The sequence below is a fragment of the Squalius cephalus genome (genome assembly GCF_949319135.1).
Source record: "Squalius cephalus genome assembly, chromosome: 25".
Classification (NCBI taxonomy): Eukaryota; Metazoa; Chordata; class Actinopteri; order Cypriniformes; family Leuciscidae; genus Squalius; species Squalius cephalus.
The window spans coordinates 23,409,861-23,432,223 of record NC_137146.1 but is presented as its reverse complement, the minus strand read 5'-3'; the positions used below and the strand labels follow the sequence as shown (position 1 = coordinate 23,432,223).

The window sequence follows — 22,363 nt, the reverse complement described above, 5'->3', positions numbered from 1 at the left end:
AACGTTTTAGACCTTGTTTACCCCTGTATTTAGCGTCATCCACTTGTGATCCGAGCGACTGAAACGCATCTTAATACCAGCCGTGAACAGGGCCTAAGGTATTCTGGGAGGATGCTTGGTCAGAAGAGCCCGCTGTCTTTCAAACAGTCAAGAGATGAGGTTTCATAAAAAATCCAGACAGGCTTGTTTGGCAGTAACATTTATTGGTGTTTCCCATGAAAGTAAAACACATTTCAAGAGGATCTGTTATCTGCCTCTCTCTATATAATTTCAACACACTAGTTTATAACTTTCATCTGAACGTCAGTTCCTCAGATAATCACTTTTCTTTCAAGCAATGTTGAGTGACAAAGAAAAAAAATGATTTCACCCAGTCACATGGATGACCCTGAACTCGGTCAGGTTTGTGACAACACATGAGTTCCTCATTTGACAAACTGATGGACATGATGGGTAGCCGTGAAACAGCAGGAAAACACTGCTTTTAAAGGTCTGAGAGCTGCTACGGGGCAAAGCAAGAGAGAAAGACACACAGGAAGAAGAGAGAGTGCGATAGAGAAACATTGAGACTTTGAATATGCTTATACAGAGGCATGCCAAGAAACTACACACACTAGTATTAAAGCTGCGGAAAAGCGATAGACAGAGAGAAAGATAGAGATACGGTTGCAAAAGCATACAACTTCTAGCCACACAGAACATGCTTGCTTAGCAGATAAATACGTTGGGTAATGCTAATATAGAGTGAGCAAGCTAGCGACAGTGTACTATATATTTGAAGCTAAGCTATCCATTTGCCACTAAAACTAACACCAGGTTACACTATATATATATATGAATATCTGGGATTGTATTTCACAAGCTCGGAAAGCAAAGCGGTCATGCACGTGCAAAGAGAGCAGGTTTGTAGCAGCAGCAGCAGCGGGGAAAGACGGCACGGTGGGCGTTCCAAGACTACCACGTTGAGGATGTCAATGCGTTTGTCATGATTACAACAGCTTAAAATACACAAACCATGTGACACAGCTTGTCGATCCGATGAAAGGACACTCATATCTCAAATATTACGAACTTAGCATTCCTTCCATGCTGAAAAACCAACTTAAACTAGCCAGTTGTTAGCTGGTTGAAGTTGGACTTCCACCCTGACTAGACTGGGAAACTGGCTCAGACCAGATAAGGCTGGGTTCAGTTGTGTTTATCCAACCCGATCTCATGGCAATTTTGGCACGAATTTTACAAGGTGGCTAATTCGTACGAATTCATAAGACCTCATTTGAATTTTGCTAAATCGTACATATCGTAAGAGTTGCCCAATTCGTATGAATTCGTACGAATAACCTACACCTGACCCCGCCCCTAAACCTAGACAAATCATACGAATGCATACGTGTGAGGTCGTAGGCGTTCATACGAATTAGCCACCTTTTACTCACTCGTACGAATTGGTCATGAGATAGTGTTGGTTTTTCAGCAAGGTTGACTGTTACGTTCTGCAAGGATACAGGTAGTAATGTATAGCATTAGCAAATCTACCAAGGATTTCATCTATAAAGCAACTCTCATCCTGAAACGAACATCCAAGCTGGGACACATTCAGACAACGCTCAGTTTCTTAATACATCAAACTATGAACATCCATTGGACAGATCATCATACATATAAGCTAAAGTGCACAAGCTCCTCTTCAGGAGAACTAGACAATACTGGCAATTAATACTAAGGCAATACAGTTACAAACACACAAAAATACAAATCGGCACAGGATGTCAAGTTTATCACTTGGGCACAAATACAACCAGTATTGGTTCAGAAATGGCTCTCATAACTACCGAAATGTGCTATAATAATCATTTCAAGTTAGTATGTTAAAATGCAGTGGCTTCAAGTGGATTTAAAGCCAGTTCCTTCATACACATATCTTTGCAGTTACATAAGTCATCATATTCAACACATCTGACACGCGCACACAACCATTTATGATTAAATATTTGTTGAATAGAGAAAATAATATATATTTTTTACCACACAAATAGACTCTGCCTTATATACAGTACAGTGATGTATTCACATAGATATGTAATTGATCAAGAACATCTTAAAAGTCTATTTACACTAGGGCAGATCCCTATTATGCTTATGTGTTGTTTTCTTTTTGGAGTTTATTTATAACATTAAATTTAGCTCTGTTAATACCCTGAAATATCTATAATTCTGTATAAGAAAGCTAATTAAGTACATGAACGGGTCGGTAAATTAAGAAATCTATTGCTATTATGTATGTAGAAAAGCATGTTACTACACGTTTAGACTAAATTTGTTTGAATTTAAATACAGCATATAATGTGCATGTGCTATTGTTGTGTATTAAATAATATTTGATTTCTTTTTTATTTTACATTTACCTGGGCAGCGCCACGTTTACAACGAGTTTCCAAGAATAACTGCCTTTCAAATGCTGTTTTATCGCACTTTTCCAAGAATATTCTTAAAATTCTTAAAATAACTATTCTTAGTCAATTGCACATGCTATTAGAGGGAAGAGAAATTCTCATTTTAAAGGGCATTTTATCCTGCAAATAGGATGAGTCAAGAATATTTGTCGGGGGGTTTCTGGGAAGATACATTTTAATTTATTTTTGTCCTTTTTCATTATTATAATTTTATAATTCAAGGACACAAATTTTAAATGTTTAAGTTACATTTTTGTCAACATAGACATGTCTATATAAAATGACTTTCCAGCACAGTCAAACATTATATTTGTGCTTATTTTTGCGCATACTTTAATTACCTTCAACTATTTATGAACTTCTTGGTCACACTCAATACTCAACAGCTCAAAACTCTTCTGAATCTAGACATATCAATAAAAGATAAGTCACACATTGTCTGTGATTGCAAAAGCTTAAGGTATGATGAAGTGTTTTTGGACAATTATGTGTCTTTACTATTATAATATAGTCATATATATTAACGAAACCTGGCACTTTGAATAACTAGTCAAATAGAAACTTATGACCTGCACTGAATAGAAGCAAATACCTCTTCATATTCATATTCATTAAACACATGTAAACAAACAAAGTCATGTCAAAGACACTAAGATAGACAGTAAAAGCAGACGGTAACACTTTTACAGGGCTTTGGACCACGAAGCCCACAACAACGCTACAATACTAAAGTCTAGATATTTTCATATTGTCATTTTTTAAAATCATACTATCTTTATGTGACTTTGGAGAAGAGGAATCAAAGATTTACCGTTACATTCACAACAAATATTCGATCCATCCAGGGACACAAGAATAACAGGTTTTGGTGCAGTGAGTTTTTAAAGATCCTGCCCCAGTCGCTCAATCTCTTCAATGAGGAAGTCAATGTCTTCAAAGGTAGCGGCTGGGTTGGAGATGACCATTCGGAAGAAGTTGACCTTGTCTCCTTGAGGCTGATAGCTCACCATGGTCGTTCCATACTCCATCATTCTGGCTTTGATTACAGGGGCAACCTGTGAGAGAACATTTTATTAGCTTTGGGAATGACGACATGCTTTGTGCTTCACGTCTTTCGAAATTTTTACAGTTTGCCCTTGCAAAACTTGCTGGTTACTGTTGGTGGTTTTCATGGCATTGTTATACGGTTCCTAAAGTGTTCAGTGTACCTTTTAACATCGTGCTGTGTGGTACTGGCTGGTTGCTAGCGTGCCACTATAGGTGGTTGTTAACTGGTCCAAGTCAAAAGAGTCTCTATGATGGTCTGGTGTCTCGATATGACGGGTCTCTGCTTCATGTAAGTCTTTTTTTCCTCACCTTAATAAACACCACTAACAGTACATCTCCAACTCACTGAAAAGTATAAACCTATAATAAAGCACTAAATGACGGCAGTACTTGTGCTTTGTTGATGCGCTGTCTGTTATTGATCGTAACGGTAACGCTTGAGCAGCCTATTGATTTGTTGCCGTGGTTACCTTAGGCGACTTCTGAATTCTATTCAGTGCATAACTTGGAGGCAAACTTTTGTAGTTACTAAAATATTCTTTGAAAACCCTGTCTATATGTGTATATATACTGTATAACTACTGTTCAAAAGTTTGGGTTCAGAAAAAATGTTTTTGAAGACCAAGGCTGAATGTATTTGATCAAAACATACAGTAAAAACAGTAATATTGTGAAATGATATTACAATTTAAAATAACTGTTTTCTATTTTAACATTTCTTAAAATGTATTTTATTCCTGTGGCAGCAAAGCTGAATTTTCAGCATCATTGCTCCAGTCTTCAGTGTCACATGATCCTTCAGAAATCATTCTAATATGCTGATTTACAGGAAACATTTATTATTATTATCAATGCTGAAAACAGCTGTGCTGCTTAATACTTTTGAAATATAAATTGTTACTGACACTTTAGACCAATTTAATGCATCCTTGTTAAATAAAAGCTAAATACATTTTTTTTAAAAAGTACTGACCTCAGACTTGAATGTTAGTGTATATGTACAGTATATTTACGTTTTAAAAACTTAAAAACTTTCAGTCCTGAAGTGTCAACTAGTCTCTTCCCTGTGAAGGCTTCCTTCCCTTCCCTTTACCTCCGTACAGATAAAACATTGTCAAAATGATTCCAGTTCACATGGCTACGCGGAAACGACAAAAAAAAAAAAAAAAAAAAAAAAACTGTATTATGAATTTTTAAGGCCAGACAAGTAGTTTGTTGATGTCAATTTGTAAAGAAAGACTACACGCCTGCTCACATATATTTAAACACGCATACCTATGGACTGAACACGTAATACGGATGTGCACGCCGTCAGCGTTTTCACAGGTTAACGTTTTTTAAGTTTACGCAGAGATGATAACTTTTTTTTTCAAGATTTTTCAACGCTTGCACCTTGGAACCTATTTCAAGGTTTGGGTTCTCGATCCACCAGGCGAATGAGCGGGCCGGAACACCCCAGGATTTTCTGTTAGAACGGTGTTGTGTAAGCGGCCCCTATGTTAATAACTAATGAACTTTGCAACGGAAGTGATCAAAACTAATTTTAGCTGGACAATAACTTTATTCTAGAGCTGTTGTAAAGCCAAAACAATCTCTGTTACTGTAATTTGAAACAATATATATTGTTAAAAGCGCTATATAAATGAAGGTGACTTTACTTGACTTCTCACTTTTAACTAGTTGCTTATTAGCATGCATATTACTAGGATATATGCTGTTTATTAGTACATAATGCCTTATTCTGCATGACCATATTCTACATCCCTTAATCCTACCCAATACCTAAACTAAATTGACTTACTAACTATTAATAAGCAGTAATTAGGAGGCAAAAGTTGTAGATAATAGTTAGTTAATAGTGAGAATTGGACCCTAAACTAAAGTGTGACCCAAAAAAGTTATATTTAAGCAAATACAATAAGACAACTGCTAAAAGTGTCATGTTCAAAGAAATACTAATTAATATACTGACCCAAAAATTAAAATACTGTCATTATTTACTCACTCTCATGTCATTCCACAATTGTTTCAACTGTTTTTGTCTATGCAATAAAAGTCAACGGGATCCCAAATAACACTGAACCCCATTGATTTTCATATGGACAAAATAACACAAAGACATTTTTGAAAATATATTATATTCCACAGAAGAAAGAAAGTCACACAGGATTGTAACAACATGAGAGTGTGTAAATAATGACAATTTTCATTTTTGGTGAATTATCCTTGAGAAAGTCTTTGATACGGAACACCTAAAGGGAAATATAAGATGGGAGGAAAAATTATATGTCAGTGCTTTTTGTGTTCTCTTGCAAATGATTTGCTTTCTTTCTTTCTTTTTCCATTCCTTTAGGGGCTCAATACTTTGAAAACATAATTCAAAGCATAAAATATTTTTTTGCATTTATTTGGATGTACATTTAATAATATAAGTAGTATCAATGGGAGAGTTGATAGACAATTATTTTTGAGTCAAAGTGAAGTCTCTATGTTAAGCAGTTCAAGCTAAATTCATTGAAGAATCTTTATATTTTAGACCAAACCCTGTCCAGAATGTTTGAGGAATATAAATACAGTGCTTTCTTGCAAGCATACATCCTCATCATGTTGTCACTAGGCTTAGCTTGAGCAGAACTGAATTGATTAGAGCAACATTGGACAGTATGTGGGACTGTAATCTGAATAAAAGACACACAGTCACTCATCACCACATAATTACATTCACTTCCCCTCAAATCTGTTGCAGGTTTCCAGATATTACCAGCCGGCCTGTGTCCAACACCTACATAACCTTCCATCTCTATGAAACAAGCCTTGATATACTGGAACCTGTCCAGTAGTGTCTTTTCATAGGTCTAAAAGACAAAAAAAAAAAAAAAAACTGTTTTCCCTGCAAACATATGTGTGTATCCTGTTACCCGAGAGTCTCCAGAAACCAGTTTCTATCATTTGTAACAGATAGAGCATGAGCGTTCTAGTTTCAGGTATATGAGGAGTGGTTTGTGGGTAGTGTTAGATAGAGAACCTCTTTGTATGAGTAGCACGTGCACCATCTGTTCGGCCTAATTGCCGATTATAGCTTTGCATGGGAGTGACTGAAGAGCAGCCAGCCAATGAAAGGACACCTGATGAACAGCCCCTCCTCCTACAGTGACATCACTGCAGGGTTGTCATTTTAAATATTTTTCTGGTTTGAATCATCTAGACATTACAAACAGACATCACCTTAACTGTCTGTGCTGAGACTTATTATTATGTTTGGGGCCCAAGTGCTATAACAGTCATTTTAAAATTACCATAATTTCCCTTTAGAATATTTTAATATCCCTCATGAAAAAGACATACACTTAACATACTTTTAAGAAGAGTACTAATTATGGAAATATTAACACATTTTCATTTCATTCCAATTAAAATGCAATTAAGTATATTCTTTTAAAGTTTAAAGTTATATTTAATGCAATTCGCTGGTCTTTAGATTGCTTTTTTGACCCACTTATAGGAATTAAGCACATCTTTATATGTAATTGACTTTGAAATATGGTTAAAGTACTGCTGTATGCACTGACAAACATTTGTGGTAAACTAAAATATACTTTAATGTCAATTCTACTGAAAATTGTATGTAATGTATTTATAGTTGTAATTGTACATTTGTCATGACGAAGTCCCAAATTAGTACATTTAAAATATATAAACTTTAAATGTAATACTGAATAATATACAGTTAAAATTATAATCAGGTACTTCGCATGTGCTTTAGTATATTATAAATGTGTTTCTTGAAAGCATGACAAATGATAAAAACATAATGATTTAATGCACTTTATTTATCTATATTAATTTGACATTATCACAAAGCAAACTTTACAAAAGTGTACTTAAGTGTGTTAAAAAACATAGTCATGAAAGTGTACTCTCTTTAAGTACACTTTTAAGTACACTACAAGAGCACATTCATTTAAGCACACTTCTTTTCACAAGGGATGTTTCTCTGCCCTACACAACATCTAAACAGAAAAAAAAAATAGATAGATAGAAAAAAAAATAGATAGATAGAAAAAGAAAATAGATAAATACTATTCAATTTAATTCCTTTTGTATCACAGCACACATATGTAACCATTTTGAGTTACTTGGCATATGGAAATTCTGCATAAATTCAACAAATTGAATATATATTTTATTTATACTGTATAGGCTAATGGAGGATTGTTTGTTCTTTTGCTTATAATCCGTTCTTATAAGATAATAGCATGCAGTATCAACCTGATATCTCAATGTTAAATTTGTTTTTGGGTTTGTTTAAATGACCTTGGTATCTTTTAAAACTCCCAAAACGAGCATTAAGCGTAATATTCTTTTTTTACGGCAATGTACCATTGAAATGAGTTCAGTTCACATCCATTGATTGAATCGAAGTTTTCTCACCTTGTGCAGACGCTTCGTCTTCTCCACTTTGTCCTCCAGGTTGCGCACACCCGGTGGAAGGTACCAGAAACACACATTGGTATGCTGAGGCTGCAAGGACACGAGACAATCAGATAGCATCAGCGTACGTTCACGCAACACACACACCCATCACGCAATTTAACGTACGACACACGCTTGCATAAATAGAGCACTCTGGGGAGTCCATTAAAGATCCGTGACGGAATATTCGATTAGGAGCCGTCTGGGGCCATAATGGGAAATTTTGTCGCTGTCAGTTTGGAAGCAGCCATGTAATCTATTCAATCAAAAGGCTTTGCTTTGAGGGCTTTGAGCGCTTGAGCAGGTAGCTCATAGACAGACACTACAGTCCATTAGAGGCCCTCATGGCCATTATGCGGCTCCAGGGGCCATGCTGGAGAAGAATGCCTCCATGCACCAGTGAAAAGGGCTCATTAGCCATTCAGATGGTGGGACACACAGACAAAACACAGATCGAGTCATACCTCACTGTGCTAGAACCAAAAAGAGAATGCTAAACATCAAATCGAGAGCTGAAATGTTTTGTTAAATGTCATTCGATCATACTGCAACACCGCAACCTTCCTCGCCTTGTACTGCACTGACTTCAACAAGAGCACGCTCACTGAGAAGCCTCCAGCCAAATCATTTTGTCACATTGGCACCAGGCACAATTTACATTTAAATGAGCCTCGAACGACTGCTCAGTCATTTCAAGGGTGAAACATTTCATGTTAGCTGAATTAGTGCACACAATCAGCTCTCAAAATTACTTAGAAATACAGGACTTGCATTTAAATTCAGAGAGGATCGTTGTTTTTAAAAAGGCATCAAATGTGATTTAGAAAAACTGTGTGTTTTGTATCTTTAGCAGATGTGCTATTTCCTGACAATTCAGGATGAAATAAAATAAAATAAAGGAATTATTAACTGCATTAATTTCCATCCCAACATTAAATTCTGAATGCATTTAAATAATGAAATAATAAATGAACCACAGTGCACAGTTCAGATTCTTTAAAAAATAAAATAAAAAGCAAATAAATAATATTAAAGCAGTATCTATGAATTAATTAATTAATAAAGACTAACGTTCAAAAGGATGTGGTCAGTACGATTTCTTTTGAAAGAATTAATACTTGTTTTCTGCAAGGACATTGATCAAAAGTGATGGTAAAGTACAAACTATTTCTATTTCAAATAAAGACTTAAATTATGAATTTTTATTTTCATAAATAGATATATGATGGTTTCCACAAAAATATGAAGCAGGACAACTGTTTTTAACATTAATGACAATAAGAAATGTTTCTTGAGCAGCAAATCAGCATATTAGGATGATCAGATAGGATCATGTGACACTGAAGACTGGAGAAATGATGCTGAAAATACAGCTTTACCATCAAAGCAATAAATTACATTTTAAAATATATTAAAATAGACAACAAACCCTATTCCTAACCCTAGAGAAAGTACATGCTGTTAATTAATGTTGTTAATTACAGACCCAAACGTTTTGAATGGTATGCATCTGTACCATGTTTAGCCCCACACAGTCAGACTTTTGAACATCAATATAAAGCCTAATCAACACTGCAGATTATTTATTCAGGAAGAGCCCCCCTAAGCGAGACGGGTGGGTTGTATGGGCCTGGTTTCACAGAAAGGGCTTAGAATAAATTGTGGTGCGACAGCCTCACGGTAAAAATAACAGAAAATGTCTGTCCATTATTGTGGCTTTATTGTGACATTATTAATAGCATTATTGTGTGTAATATGCTGAGGGCGTCAGTGCACAGACTATGTGCGGTCCATTTATATTCCATTCTGTTTGCTCAAACCAAACAACAGCAGAGAAGTTCTGTCAGTAGAAATGGCCTGTTATTTGGTAGTTTTGCCTAATTCCTTTTTTTGAGAAAGGTGATTTTCTCTTTTCTTGAACAGTTTCTTGATTTCTACTGAATAAAAATCATTGATCACATGATGCAAGAGTAAGACAAAATAATCTAATAAGACTTACCTTTCCATCAAACACCATCTCATATCCTTCCCTGTCCTTGATCTTGTTGTAGAGATATTCTGAAAGCTCCAGACATTTGTCAATCTGAGACTCAAAACCAATGGTGCCCTTCAGAGAAGAAGAGAGAGGGCAAACATTGTGATAACACAATACCTCACTGAACAACCAACCAATTTGGTTGTACCTTGTAGCAAAACGACTGTCCCAAATGTCTTTACAGGGGTAATTTAAGGCAGGGCAACTGTGATGCTGGCTTGTCTTAGCGTCAACTTAAATTATTGTCTTAAAATAGTTTGAAGTTAGGTTAGCCTATGATAGGATAGGATAGGATAGGATAGGATAGGATAGGATAGGATAGGACAGGACAGGACAGGACAGGACATGAAAAGATATGAGAGGTTAGCCTAGGATAGGATAATATAGGATAGGATAGGATAGGATAGAATAGGATAGGATAGGATAGGATAGGATAGGATAGGATAGGATAGGATAGGATAGGATAGGATAGGATAGGCTAGGATAGGATAGGATAGCCTAGGATAGGATAGGATAGGATAGGATAGGATAGGATAGGATAGGATAGGATAGGATAGGATAGGATTGGATAGGATAGCCTAGGATAGGATAGGATAGCCTAGGATAGGATAGGATAGGACAGGACAGGACAAGACAGGGCAGGACAGGACAGGACATGAAAAGATAGGAGAGGTTAGCCTAGGATAGGATAATATAGGATAGGATAGGATAGGATAGGATAATATAGGATAGGATAGGATAATATAGGATAGGATAGGATAGGACAGGACAGGACAGGACATGATAGGATAGGATAGGATAGGATAGGATAGGATAGGATAGGATAGGATAGGATAGGATAGGATAGGACAGGACATGATAGGATAGGACAGGACAGGACAGGACAGGACAGGACAGGACAGGACAGAATAGGATAGGATTAGGATATGATAGGAGAGGAGAGGAGAGGAGAGGAGAGGAGAGGAGAGGAGAGGAGAGGAGAGGAGAGGAGAGGACCGGACCGGACCGGGCAGGATAGGATAGGTTAGCCTATAGGATAGGATAGGAAAGTACAGGATAGCCTAAGATAGGATAGGATAGGATAGGATAGGACAGGACAGGACAGGACATGATAGGATAGGATAGGATAGGAGAGGAGAGGAGAGGAGAGGAGAGGAGAGGAGAGGAGAGGAGAGGAGAGGAGAGGAGAGGACCGGGCAGGATAGGATAGGTTAGCCTATAGGATAGGATAGGAAAGTACAGGATAGCCTAAGATAGGATAGGACAGGAAAGGACAGGACAGGACAGGACAGGACAGGACAGGACAGGATAGGAGAGGTTAGCCAAGGATAGGATAGGATAGGATAGGATAGGATAGGATAGGATAGGATAGGATAGGATAGGATAGGATAGGATAGGATAGATGGATGGATAATAGACAGACAGATAGACAGATAGACAGATAGATAGATAGATGGATAGATAGATAGATAGATAGATAGATAGATAGATAGATAGATAGATAGATAGATAGATAGATAGATAGATAGATAGATAGATAGATAGATAGAGAGATAGTTAGATAATTTGCAATAATTTATCTGAACTATAACTCATGTTGTTGACGACGCCGAGTGACTGTGGTTACACCCACTGGGTGGCAAAAAGACTGAGCGGCAGCATTGGATTTCAGCGTGAATGCCGCGAAAAACACACAAAAAATGTCTAAAATGGGAAAGAGCTTTGAGACTGACTGTACAACTAGATTTGACAAGAAATCGGAGGTATATTTTTACAGACTGCCGAAAGCTACAGAACAGAGAAGCAAATGGGTCGCTGCAATTCATAGAAACAACTGACTCCAGGCAGCGAAAGGTGGATTTGCTCTTATCATTTCTGTGTCAATATGCTGAATTTAGTGGTAAAATCATACCCTATATATTGTACTGTTATACATGGTATTGACAACTCATCAATTAAATATTTACCATCATATATTCTGCATAATTTGACTTTTTTAATAAACACTGACAAAAAACTATGCAAGTTTTAGGTCTAGTTGATATGATGATATATATAACATTGTTATAAGTGATCACTCGGATTTAAACCTACCTATATTGTATTTATATAAAGCGAATTTGCTGTATTGTATTTCCCCGGCGTCGAAATCAGAAATGTCAGGAAACGCTGCATGTCAACATCCATGGATCACTGGATCTTTAGTAAGTTGAAAGGAACACTATATTGAGTCCAATCTTTAGCTTAAACTGATAATCGTTTGTTTTACTCGCGTTTCCGCAGTTTCCCCTATTAAATCCAGTAACGCAGCATCTCTTCTGCCACTCAGTCCGGATGATGGGGGGGGACGTGTTCCGGCGGGAAAGTGACGTCAATGCATTCCTTCTATTTGTAGCTAAAAGAAGTGTTTTGCAATATCAAGCAACATTTAACATAAAGCTGTACAATACCTTAGCTCTCCACATTAGCCATAGTTTGAAGATGTCCACATGGCGGCCGCACTGCAGGGCCTTGTCCCCTGTGTCATAGGACAGATCATAGTGCTTGTCCTGCTGGAACAGATAACAGGCCTGCATCTGATTGCAGCTCTGCATCAGTCCCTGGATCAGATAACAAGAAGAGGAAGGAAACCAATCACAAAAAATAAAACAAATTTTTGTTGCAAATGATTTTAAGTTTTGGTTTTGATAGATAAAGCAGAGAGCCTCACCTCCTCTCGAACCAGCAGAGCAGAGCACTGCAAGGGCACAGCCATCATTTTATGAGGGTTCCAGGTCATAGAATTAGCCCTAAAATTGTATAAAAATAATTAAAATAGCACATGAAATGAATAAATTACTACAGTACATAAAAATGTATTTTGATTTAGATGACATTTCTCCCTGAGGCACTGTGTTGTGCAGTGAAATGTCAAGTCTATAGAAAAATGATCAAATCCAAACATTTTACGGGGAAAACTTTTCAGACAGAAGTTTGTGGATTTCTCAGTCATGTTAAATTCAAAGAGTTATCATGAATGAAATAAGCATTTACTGATAAGAATGAAGTGTTGTCAAGGTGGACTAGATATGTCACGCTGCTACTGCAAGTACTAAGACTTGTTCTCTTAAACATGCTCAGACAAAGATTTAAGAATGCAGCTGCAAAAGGTAAAGTAAGAGTAACCCTTCGTAGCAGATTTAGACAGGTGGTGCTGGGGACGAGGAGGGATCAAATGAAGAATTCTCATAGCTCGCACAGAGAATGTGCATAATAAGGAGTTATGTGGATGAAGAAGTGTGATCAAAAGGGCGTGGCACCAGCACTGAGAGAACCAGTCAGCCCACAGATAGATTTTCATGACTGAACTAGACATTTAGTCGATAAGAACTGCAGATATTCCTGACCTCTCGACTCCATTCAGCTTCCACCGGTGTTTCCGGGACATTAGCAAACTTCCGCCCCATGCTCCCTGTAGGAGCACAGAGACAGCAGTCATTTTAAAGACATTCTCATATGTGTTAATATGAACATGTTTGTCCTTCTCGTTTTAAAAAAAGGAAGGAGGGTTTAATCTAGATCAAGCTCCAACCATTTGACCCAATTGGCTCTGAGTCTGCAACGAGCGTCACTTGAGATATGACTGAAAGCATGATACTCATCTTTATTATTACATTTCTAAAGGCAGATCTTATGTTTTTTTCATCATTATATTCATGTACATTATATTCACAGCTCATTTGAGATTGCACAGGAGTGGGATACAGGTCTCATTCTGTCCTACATGTCTAACTGCTGCCTTGAGGGTTGATAAATGAGACTAAGTACATCCAAACGTGATTCATGTGTTTGAGCTCCGGCATGCCTCCACAATATGTCTGTGTGGCTGTTGAAATGCCAGAGGCGTTTATATTGTAATATTGAGGAATAATATCAGGTCCATGAGAATGAATACACATGTTCACACTCACACAGACTGATTGAAAGTAATTCCTCTAATAGGAAACATTTAGATGAAGCTACATTTCAAAAGGAGTTCATTTATTGCATGCTTGCTAAATTAACTCGGTGCCAAATTTTCAAACACAGCTGGGTCAATAGTAACAAATCATGAGATTTTTACATTTTCCATGTAAAAACAAAAGTTGCACACAAAAATTCTGTGTGGTCCTGGGTGTTTGGAGTGGGTTTTTAGCACATTGGTGGTTTCTAGGGTGCTCTTGTTGGTTACTAGGTAATTGCTGTATCCACTAATTGAAAATCAGAAGTTTGATTGCTTAGAAAGTAACAGCTCAACTTTACTCAACAGTACAGGAGTTCTACAGGGCTTTGTTCAAATCCCTGACTTTATGTATCCCTTTTTTTCCTTAAAACATATAGAGCGCATCAACACTCAGTAGTCCATATGTTACAGACTGTAATGCAGAACAATCGAGAAGGTCCTCAGTTCTGCATCCAGAGAATGATACTTAGGCTTTGCCAACACTGAGATCACTCTTGGCTCACAGTCCACAGTCTGTATTTAACAGGTGAAACGTTCAGGAAGTTCATGTAAGTTCAGGGCGGCAGATCTACTCACATCCACATGCATCCAGACTTCATGCTTCTTGCAGATGTCCGCTATAGCGATCAAAGGATCAAAGGCACCATAAACCGTGGTGCCGGCCGTGGCGCTGACGAAGAACGGCACATATCCCTGTGAGAAAGAAATCAGCAGGTTATTCAAGGGCCCATTTTGCCACAGAACCAGACAGATTATTCAAACAGACCCAAGAAGAGAGACACATGAGACGGTCATGGAGATACGGTCATTGAAATTACCTTCTGCTTGGCTTCAATGATCCTCCTCTCAAGGTCGGAAGGAATCATCTTACCCCTGGCAGAAATGAGAACAGTAAAGCTGAAGTCATATGGTTTAGTGTTTATTATGTTAAGACACACATTTCTCAGTCGTGCAGTCATGAAGTAATGCTTCAGTTGTGACAATCCAGACTAACCTTTCATCAGCTTTAATACAGATGACACTCTCTGTACCGATTCCAAGTGCGGCTGCTCCTTTCTTGATTGAAAAGTGACTCTGAAAGGCATAATGATAGAATAATAATAGAAACTGCGCTCAGAATATAGTTAGTGTATTCATTTTCTGGAATTATTAATAATAAGAGTAACCTGTTACAAACATATTCATTTTTGTCTTTATTTGTTTTATATATTTCACAAAGTATTTTTTCCAAGAGTATATTTTAATGCAAAATTTACATTTTTCTTTACCAATTTGACGCTTCAAAAAGTTCATAAAGAGATTATAAAAATAATCCATATATGAATTGAGCGGTTTAGTCCAGATTTTCTGCAGAGACTTGATTGCTTTATATGATTAACAGATTTAATTTAGGCTTTTATTCACATATAAACATTGCAGAAGCTCAACCAAACCTGCTTGACGTGCGAGAACAAACCTCTTGCTCAAACGTGCTGCGTAACACAAGAATGAACCTCATTGGTTCTTGCTGAAGCTCAAACGTGCTGAGTAACACGAGAATGAACCTCATTGGTTCTCGCACGTCAAGCGAACATGCTTGAGCTTCCGTTTACCACAACTGATGTGTGAGTTGATGAATGTTTACATGTGAAGAAAAGCCTAAATTCAGTCTGTTCATCATATAAAGCGGTCGAGTCTCTTCAGAATATGTGGACTAAACTGCTTGTTTCATATGGATTAGTTTTACGATCTCTTTATAAACTTTTTGAGGCATTGTAGTCAAATCTCCTTTCTGGTTTGTTTCTCAGACAAAATGGCGGATTCGGCATTATGATTGGTCAGATCACCTGTCAATCAAACTCTAATGTGACAAGTGAATGGGGTCTATTTTCACAAATGACTGGTCATATAATAATGGTCATAAAACTTATTGCATTAAAACAAAAAGGGCTTCTATTTTGACACCAATGATTGAGTCATGTGCAGTGACTGACAACATTTATTTGTAATGGAGTAATCTCTCTGTGTACTTTAAAATACTCCCCAAAAATAAGTAGACTGCTGTTTAGGAGTCAAGAACCGAAAAATAAGTAGACATATTGCTGTTTAGGAGAAACATCTTTACTACAGGTTGTTGTTAATTATTAAATATACAGGAGGACAGGTTAAAAAAAAAAAAGAGATAAATAAATGGACATACATGTTCAGATGTGAAGGCCACCAGTCTGGGTACGGATGACATTCCTTTCTCCTTCACCTCAGGGAACATTTTATAGCGAGCCAGTAGCATGGCATACATGTTGGAAATGGCGCCACCTAGAGAACAATAAAGCAATCCTTCCATTCCATCACTCAGGTAGGGCTTGACTCCTGTCAGTTTTTACACAAGATTAATTCTCAGCTCTAATTCTCCACATCACTTCCCAATTGTGATCTGTTTATCAGTGCCTAAAATCTGAGTCAATTAGAAGGCTTTTTTTTTTTTTTTTGCAAAGTGGGGCAAAGAAAAGCAGTGCAGAAATTACAATAATTTCACTTTTTTTTTCTTAATGTGTGTGGTTGGAGTCACATTCATTGTTAGATAACACTTTTACAACCCAACAGCACAAATAACTGAGATTCTTCTTTTCAAGATCCTCAAAGAGTAGAGAAATAGAGAAATCCTGTCCTAAAAACTTCCGACTTTTCCTGCGCTTGCGCTCACGTCACAGCAGAAGCACGCAGTGCAGAATGAGGCAGGTCACTCAGATTGACAGCTGCTTACCCGGGGAGAATATTCCATCACCGCGACCGTCCTGCCAGCCAATGATCTCCCTCATCTTCTTCAGCGTGACGTACTCCAACAGCACGAAGACCGGAGCCACCTCATAGGTGAACCTGTTTGCACAGAGATCACATGACCCAGTTACACAAGCCAGAAAAAAATGTCACGACAAGCAAACGTCACGACAACCTGTTTCGCAACTGATGTTTGAGGGGATTTTGCAACAGTCTGCAGGTTTTACAGCCGTGTGTCATTGCCAGCTTAAAACGATGATGGAAATATAATTCTGACAAGACATGAATTTTTATAATATTTAGATTTTTTAAAACATATTTTCTAAAATAATACATTTGATTTCTATGATATAACCAATTAAACAAACTGAAAAAGCTGTTGTACCCTCACAGAAACTGTTACATTGTTATTACATTGTTATTACATTGTTATGACATGTTTGAGCATCTGTTAAATTAAAACTTTGACTCCCAACATAAAATACATTTTCTTATCAGCCTGAATATGAATTTCCATATCATTTTCTCTCTGTGAATGAATCTGAGCACAAGATGAAAGAGGGGAGGTTATATTTGCTGCTCTGATTTCATCTGTGCCTTTCATTTTATTCCATTCAACTGATATCTGTGAGGTTAAGGCAGCCACCACAAAGACCAGGTCAAAATAATGCTTATGAAGGCAGAGAAAACGGAAATGATCTCAACCTGCTTTGTATTTAAATGGAAGGAGACACACACTCACATATTGGTGTTGGCAGTGGACGTTAGCCAATCTGCAGCCAAGCCAACCATGTCTAACCCAGTGGAGAGCTGATTGAAATACCTGGGATGTGCTGAAGATTGACACAACATACAGGGAAAATATAAAATGAATGAATTTAATGTCTAATAACTATATTTATGCCCAACTAATAATCCACTAATAATAGTCGCTTGCGGCTTGATGTAAAAGCTCAAATGAATCTCAGACCGGCGCAGACAGCAATAAATCAATCAATCTTTCTGGTCATTCATATAATTCCCAAATCGAAAATCACTTTTCTCTTAGTTAAAATGCCACCAGAGAAAATAAAATCGTCCCTAGACGCATTCATTTAATATCACGTCATGTTCCGATCTGATTCGATTCGCCTTCAGGCACAAACTGACGCTTGTGGTTCTGCGGTCTCTAAAAAATCTGTTTTACAAGCGAGGCAATCAATAAAACAATTTGTATAATGTATAGTCTAAGCTAGATGATATATAGATATGTTAGATTGAATATAAAAAATGTAAAATCGTATATTATTACCCTTGTATTGCGTACTAATTAAAACACTCACCAGTTTTTATGGCGTATTTTAGCGTCGCGCGACAGCTGATCAGAATATCATCCAAAGTCTCGGGTTCGTCCGAAAGCTCCCAATTATTCCTTTGGAGCAATTCATTTGGATAGTGAAAATCAATCACTTTCGTTGATCTGTCAAAAGATTCCACTATATAAGCCAGCAATATATCAACAACCTCCTGCAGAAAATTCAGAGTCTTCGCGTCCCCGTCCAATGCAGGTAAAAGATCTGTAAATAATAATAATAATAATAAAATATGACTGCATTACAATAACAGACGGTGGTGTTTAGTGCAGAGAGCAAAAGTGAAATAGCTTCATTTAACCTTGAATAAAAAAAAGGACAAAGCATTCATTGATACATTATAGCTACCTTTTTTATTCAACAATTTACACAACAATGCACAGGCACGATTTTATTTAACTTATTCTTTATTTTTCTTCTTTTTATAATTGTTTCTATTCACAATAATGAAATTTAAAAAAGCTTAAGAAATGGCATTTTAAAATAAGTAAGCTAGCCTTTGAAACAGACGACGTGCAAAATCAAGAAATAGCCTATACATTTAAAAAATGAGTTTTAACGAAAAACGCCGTCTGGATGAACATATACCACAAACAAAAACTACTGACACCATATAGAAATCGAATAAAACCACGTAACCAATATAACAATGATATCTCGGCAATTTGTCCCTTTATTCAGGTGTGATCTGTGCCGTGATAGAGATGTGATTTGAGGTGATTTACCTGTTGAATAGAGATCAGAGAAACCCACGGTGGCTTTGGAGCAGTTACAGGGTTTATTACAGGCGCAGCTCTCGGCTGTAGACTCATCTTCGGCTTTAACTGAGGCTTGAGCTGCTTTCTCAGCCTCCCCGACATTTAACAAAGCTACAGGAGAAACCATTACTCTATTATCTGAATAAAAAACAGCACCTCAAATTGTAGGCAATGGTTACTTTTTTTATTCGTGCAGGACTCCAAAAACGAAAATATGCTTTTATAAATGATTTAGCCTACATATCACATTTTAGGAATGAAGGTGAGAGGCACAAATAAAGATCTTAAATATAGACTTCATGTTAAAAATAAACGTACCACATAATTTGGAGCCGATGCCTCCGGAGAATTTCTGGGCCGCCGCCTGACACCATGCTCTGGCTGAAACGACCAAGTGCGTGATTTAAACACCATATCCGTCATAAAACTTCCATCAAGAGCATCAATTATCCATGGCATGGAATCTGCCTTAAAACACCGAACTAAATTCGGTTGTTTATCACGCGACACACTTGACATGACATTTCAAGGTTTAAAATAACCTTGAGCATTCAAGACGCAATAAATGTCGCATTTCTTTGTCTCATAGCCACTAATATATAAAACACAATTTCAGGCTTCCTTTTGACGCCACGCCACTTACGAGTGTTCGGACTTTGACTGCCGTCTCCAGCCGGGTTTTCAGCACCCATAAACCAAAACCCGTGTGATGCCATCGCGAACAGAGCGGATCAGAGCAGAACCAGAGAGACGCGAGCAGCAGCCATCCAGACGCGCGTCACGGGGGAACGGGAGCTGAATACAGCTGCGTATTCACAATCACACCTGTCCAAACGCTTCGAATACCTTAATTTCTAAGGTGCTCATAAAAAAGATGTTCAAACCCCTCTGACGGAGAACAGCCGAGACGGAGTGTCTTTATTCAATTGGTGCGCCGTGCGCAATGATTTGGAGCAGCCGTCACCGAACTCACGGAGAAACACTGGCACTGATGGAGACACATGCATCCGCTGACTCTCATTCTCTTTCACATGGCTCAGCTGCAAATGCAAGTTGAGGATGCACAGTATATTTCTAAAAACGCACTCGAAGCAATCCGTAGCGCGGACTCTCCAACATGCAAACTTGCAACTTTAGTGGTAACGAAAGCTTGTTGTGGCGTAAAGATAATCCGCCTCACGTCACCAGAGAAATTCCGACGCGATTCGGCTCATGACGACACTATTTTGCGTCGTTAATCGTGACCACACACACACTAGTTTATGAACCTCCTGGCGCACCACCCGCATCTGTGCTGAAGGCACAACAGTTTTTTTTATTCTGTAATTGCTTTCCTCTAATATTGAACACACCACATCAGAAGCAGGAGGAGCAGCCGGGCCGCTCTACCATGACATTCAGATCTGTGGTCCATATCCCTGCCCCCATTTTTAAATCATCAAATCATTTCTTATGTGAAAATTGGAGACCCAGTTTCAAACATGATCGGGATAACCTAGAATTAGTCAAAACATTACTCTTTACTCTTTATTTATTATCAATGTCAGTGTGTGTTGTGTGCGGTGATCGTGCGCAATGGTACACCTGCTATTTTTTCTGCATGTATAATAAGACAAAAATAATGAATAATTGTAAAATAAACTACAATCATAAGATGTAGAAAATAACAGCATAATCAGGTTAATGTTGATGTGTAGACCTTGTTTAATCGAGAAAAATCACATAGAAAAGCAGGTCAATAGAGTTACATCGGGGAATTTTTTTTTCAATGTCAGTCCAATGAGCAATGAGCAATGGTCATGGTCAATGTCAATGAACATCAAACTAAAAAAAACAAAAACATTTATTAGATCAATTATTAAATTAGGCATCTGCTTTCCACTGTAATTGTTACCAAAATGTATTTCACATGAATTAAGATTAGACTAAAAAAATGAAGCTGAAAATGGCATAAGAAAATGAAACTCGTACAATAATTACATTTCTCTATAACTATAGTCCGCTCAGGGTTTAACATCAACCATTATGTACACTATTGTATGCATTTTATCATTTCATTTGACTAATTACAGAATAATTAAATATTTATAAAATCATATTTACAAATAAGTGACATTTCAAGAATACATACATCCCTGTGTTTGCATTATGTGAACAAGATACAAGTGCATACTGTACATGCATCTGGAAAAGTATAAATATAATCTATATTTTTACATCCTGCTGATGTCTGACTCACTAAACCATCCAGGATCCATTAGAGACAGTAATTGAAATATAACCCCTAATTGGTGGAAATATAAAGGTCATTTTATGAATGTCTTTGAAGACGAATCTCTATTCACAAAGAGACTTGAACAGAATGCATCAACAAACATCAACGGCTAAACCTGAGTTAAAAATCAAGCAAGGGCAGCACTAAGAGCACTGGAGTTTGGCTCCATCCATGAAAACATTACTTCAATTCATTAAGTCTCTGATTAGCTTATTATTATTACATTCTGTGCAGCAAAAAACAATAATTGGACACTATTTTCCTAACTATTTAAACTAAAGCTATATTGCAGAATTTATTATCCATGCACATTTATCTTTTTTAAAAATATTTAAAGAAAAAAAAGTACAAAATTTTTTTTTGAATCATAATCAAAATAACTTCCCTTCCTTTTTGCAGCAACATCTCCTCTTTGATCATGTGTTTACTGGCGTGAGGGCGGGGCAACCTGTCACTCACACCAGATCCACCAATAGCAAACCATAACCATCCAATCAACTCCCAAAAGACAAAATCAAGTCCCGTCCTACATTGTTTCTAGTCTGAGAAGCCGTTTCACTTGGATATACGTCACAATAGGGAAGAAAAGACTATCACAACATCCGTTTCTTTGAGAAACCAACCAAGTGAACTGATTTACTTAAAGAAACCCGTCACTCAAAGAGATAATCTGTTAACCTCTGCAACCGGATCAGTCTGATTTCTGAACAAATCGTTTCAATAGATTCAGCTCTGACTCAAAAGAAGGATTCTTTGATTAATTAAACATCACTTTGTGGCTTACTGGAGATTTGAAAGCTTCAGTTCTTGATTATTGTAATCGCATGGAAAAGAGCAGCTGTTACATTATTCAAAATGTCTCCTTTCGTGTTCCATGCGAGAGAGAAAATCATCTGGGTTCGGAATGACAAGACGGTGAGTAAATGATGCCAGAATTTTAGGTGAACTCTTCCTTTAAGGACAAACAGCATTCTCTGCTGACCACACTGGTCACTGACAGTTAACATTAGTGCTGTTGTTGAGGGTTATGGCTGCGTTATAAGCCTTCTTCTCTGGGAGGTCTTCCTCAGTATCTTTCTATAGTCGTAGGGGTTGTCCTCACTTTGACTCTCTGTAGAGGGCATTTTAGAGAACGAGTGCCTGTGGACAGAGAGATAAAGCATGACTTCACACAGAAAGGGAAAGAAAGTGTGGATATCTGCATCTTCTGCTCCAACACATTCATCAAGTC

The 22,363-nt window shown here is 37.4% G+C and overlaps 2 protein-coding genes across 4 annotated transcripts in view; both read right to left on the bottom strand.

Moving 5' to 3' along the window:
• Window positions 1-188: 188 nt before the first annotated feature.
• On the bottom strand, window positions 189-20,179 carry gad2 (glutamate decarboxylase 2). 3 transcript variants are annotated; one of them, XR_013820238.1, is made up of 17 exons: window positions 19,501-20,179; window positions 19,176-19,238; window positions 18,825-18,968; window positions 18,070-18,303; window positions 17,490-17,580; window positions 16,734-16,846; window positions 16,170-16,285; window positions 14,985-15,064; window positions 14,809-14,863; window positions 14,567-14,683; window positions 13,395-13,459; window positions 12,719-12,797; window positions 12,459-12,608; window positions 9,973-10,080; window positions 7,932-8,021; window positions 2,229-3,508; window positions 189-1,247 (listed from the first exon to the last, which is right to left on the bottom strand). XR_013820238.1 is itself a non-coding variant. In XM_079863808.1 (16 exons), the coding sequence occupies exons 1-16, from the start codon at window positions 19,571-19,573 to the stop codon at window positions 3,335-3,337; spliced, it is 1,752 nt and encodes a 583-aa protein (XP_079719934.1). In that variant the 5' UTR covers window positions 19,574-20,179; the 3' UTR covers window positions 190-3,334. The 3 variants fall into 3 exon arrangements, 1 of the variants encoding a protein (XP_079719934.1); XR_013820239.1 differs by having other exon boundaries at window positions 190-1,247; window positions 1,443-3,508; XM_079863808.1 differs by having other exon boundaries at window positions 190-3,508.
• Window positions 20,180-20,539: 360 nt separating this feature from the next.
• The window catches only part of myo3a (myosin IIIA), a 77,966-nt gene continuing 76,142 nt past the window's right edge, over window positions 20,540-22,363 (bottom strand). Inside the window, exon 38 of the mRNA XM_079863830.1 lies at window positions 20,540-22,272. Within this exon, the coding sequence (XP_079719956.1) occupies window positions 22,158-22,272 (115 nt within the window). The 3' untranslated portion in view covers window positions 20,540-22,157. The remainder of the gene's footprint in view (window positions 22,273-22,363) is intronic.

Excerpts from the sequence above, each read along its gene's own strand:
- gad2 (XM_079863808.1), bottom strand. The coding sequence starts at position 19,573 with ATGGCATCACACGGGTTTTGGTTTATGGGTGCTGAAAACCCGGCTGGA. Across the intron at positions 18,304-18,824 it reads CTCTGATCTCTATTCAACAG|ATCTTTTACCTGCATTGGAC; the intron begins GTAAATCACCTC and ends TATTATTTACAG. Across the intron at positions 8,022-9,972 it reads AGATGGTGTTTGATGGAAAG|CCTCAGCATACCAATGTGTG; the intron begins GTAAGTCTTATT and ends GTGTCCTTGCAG.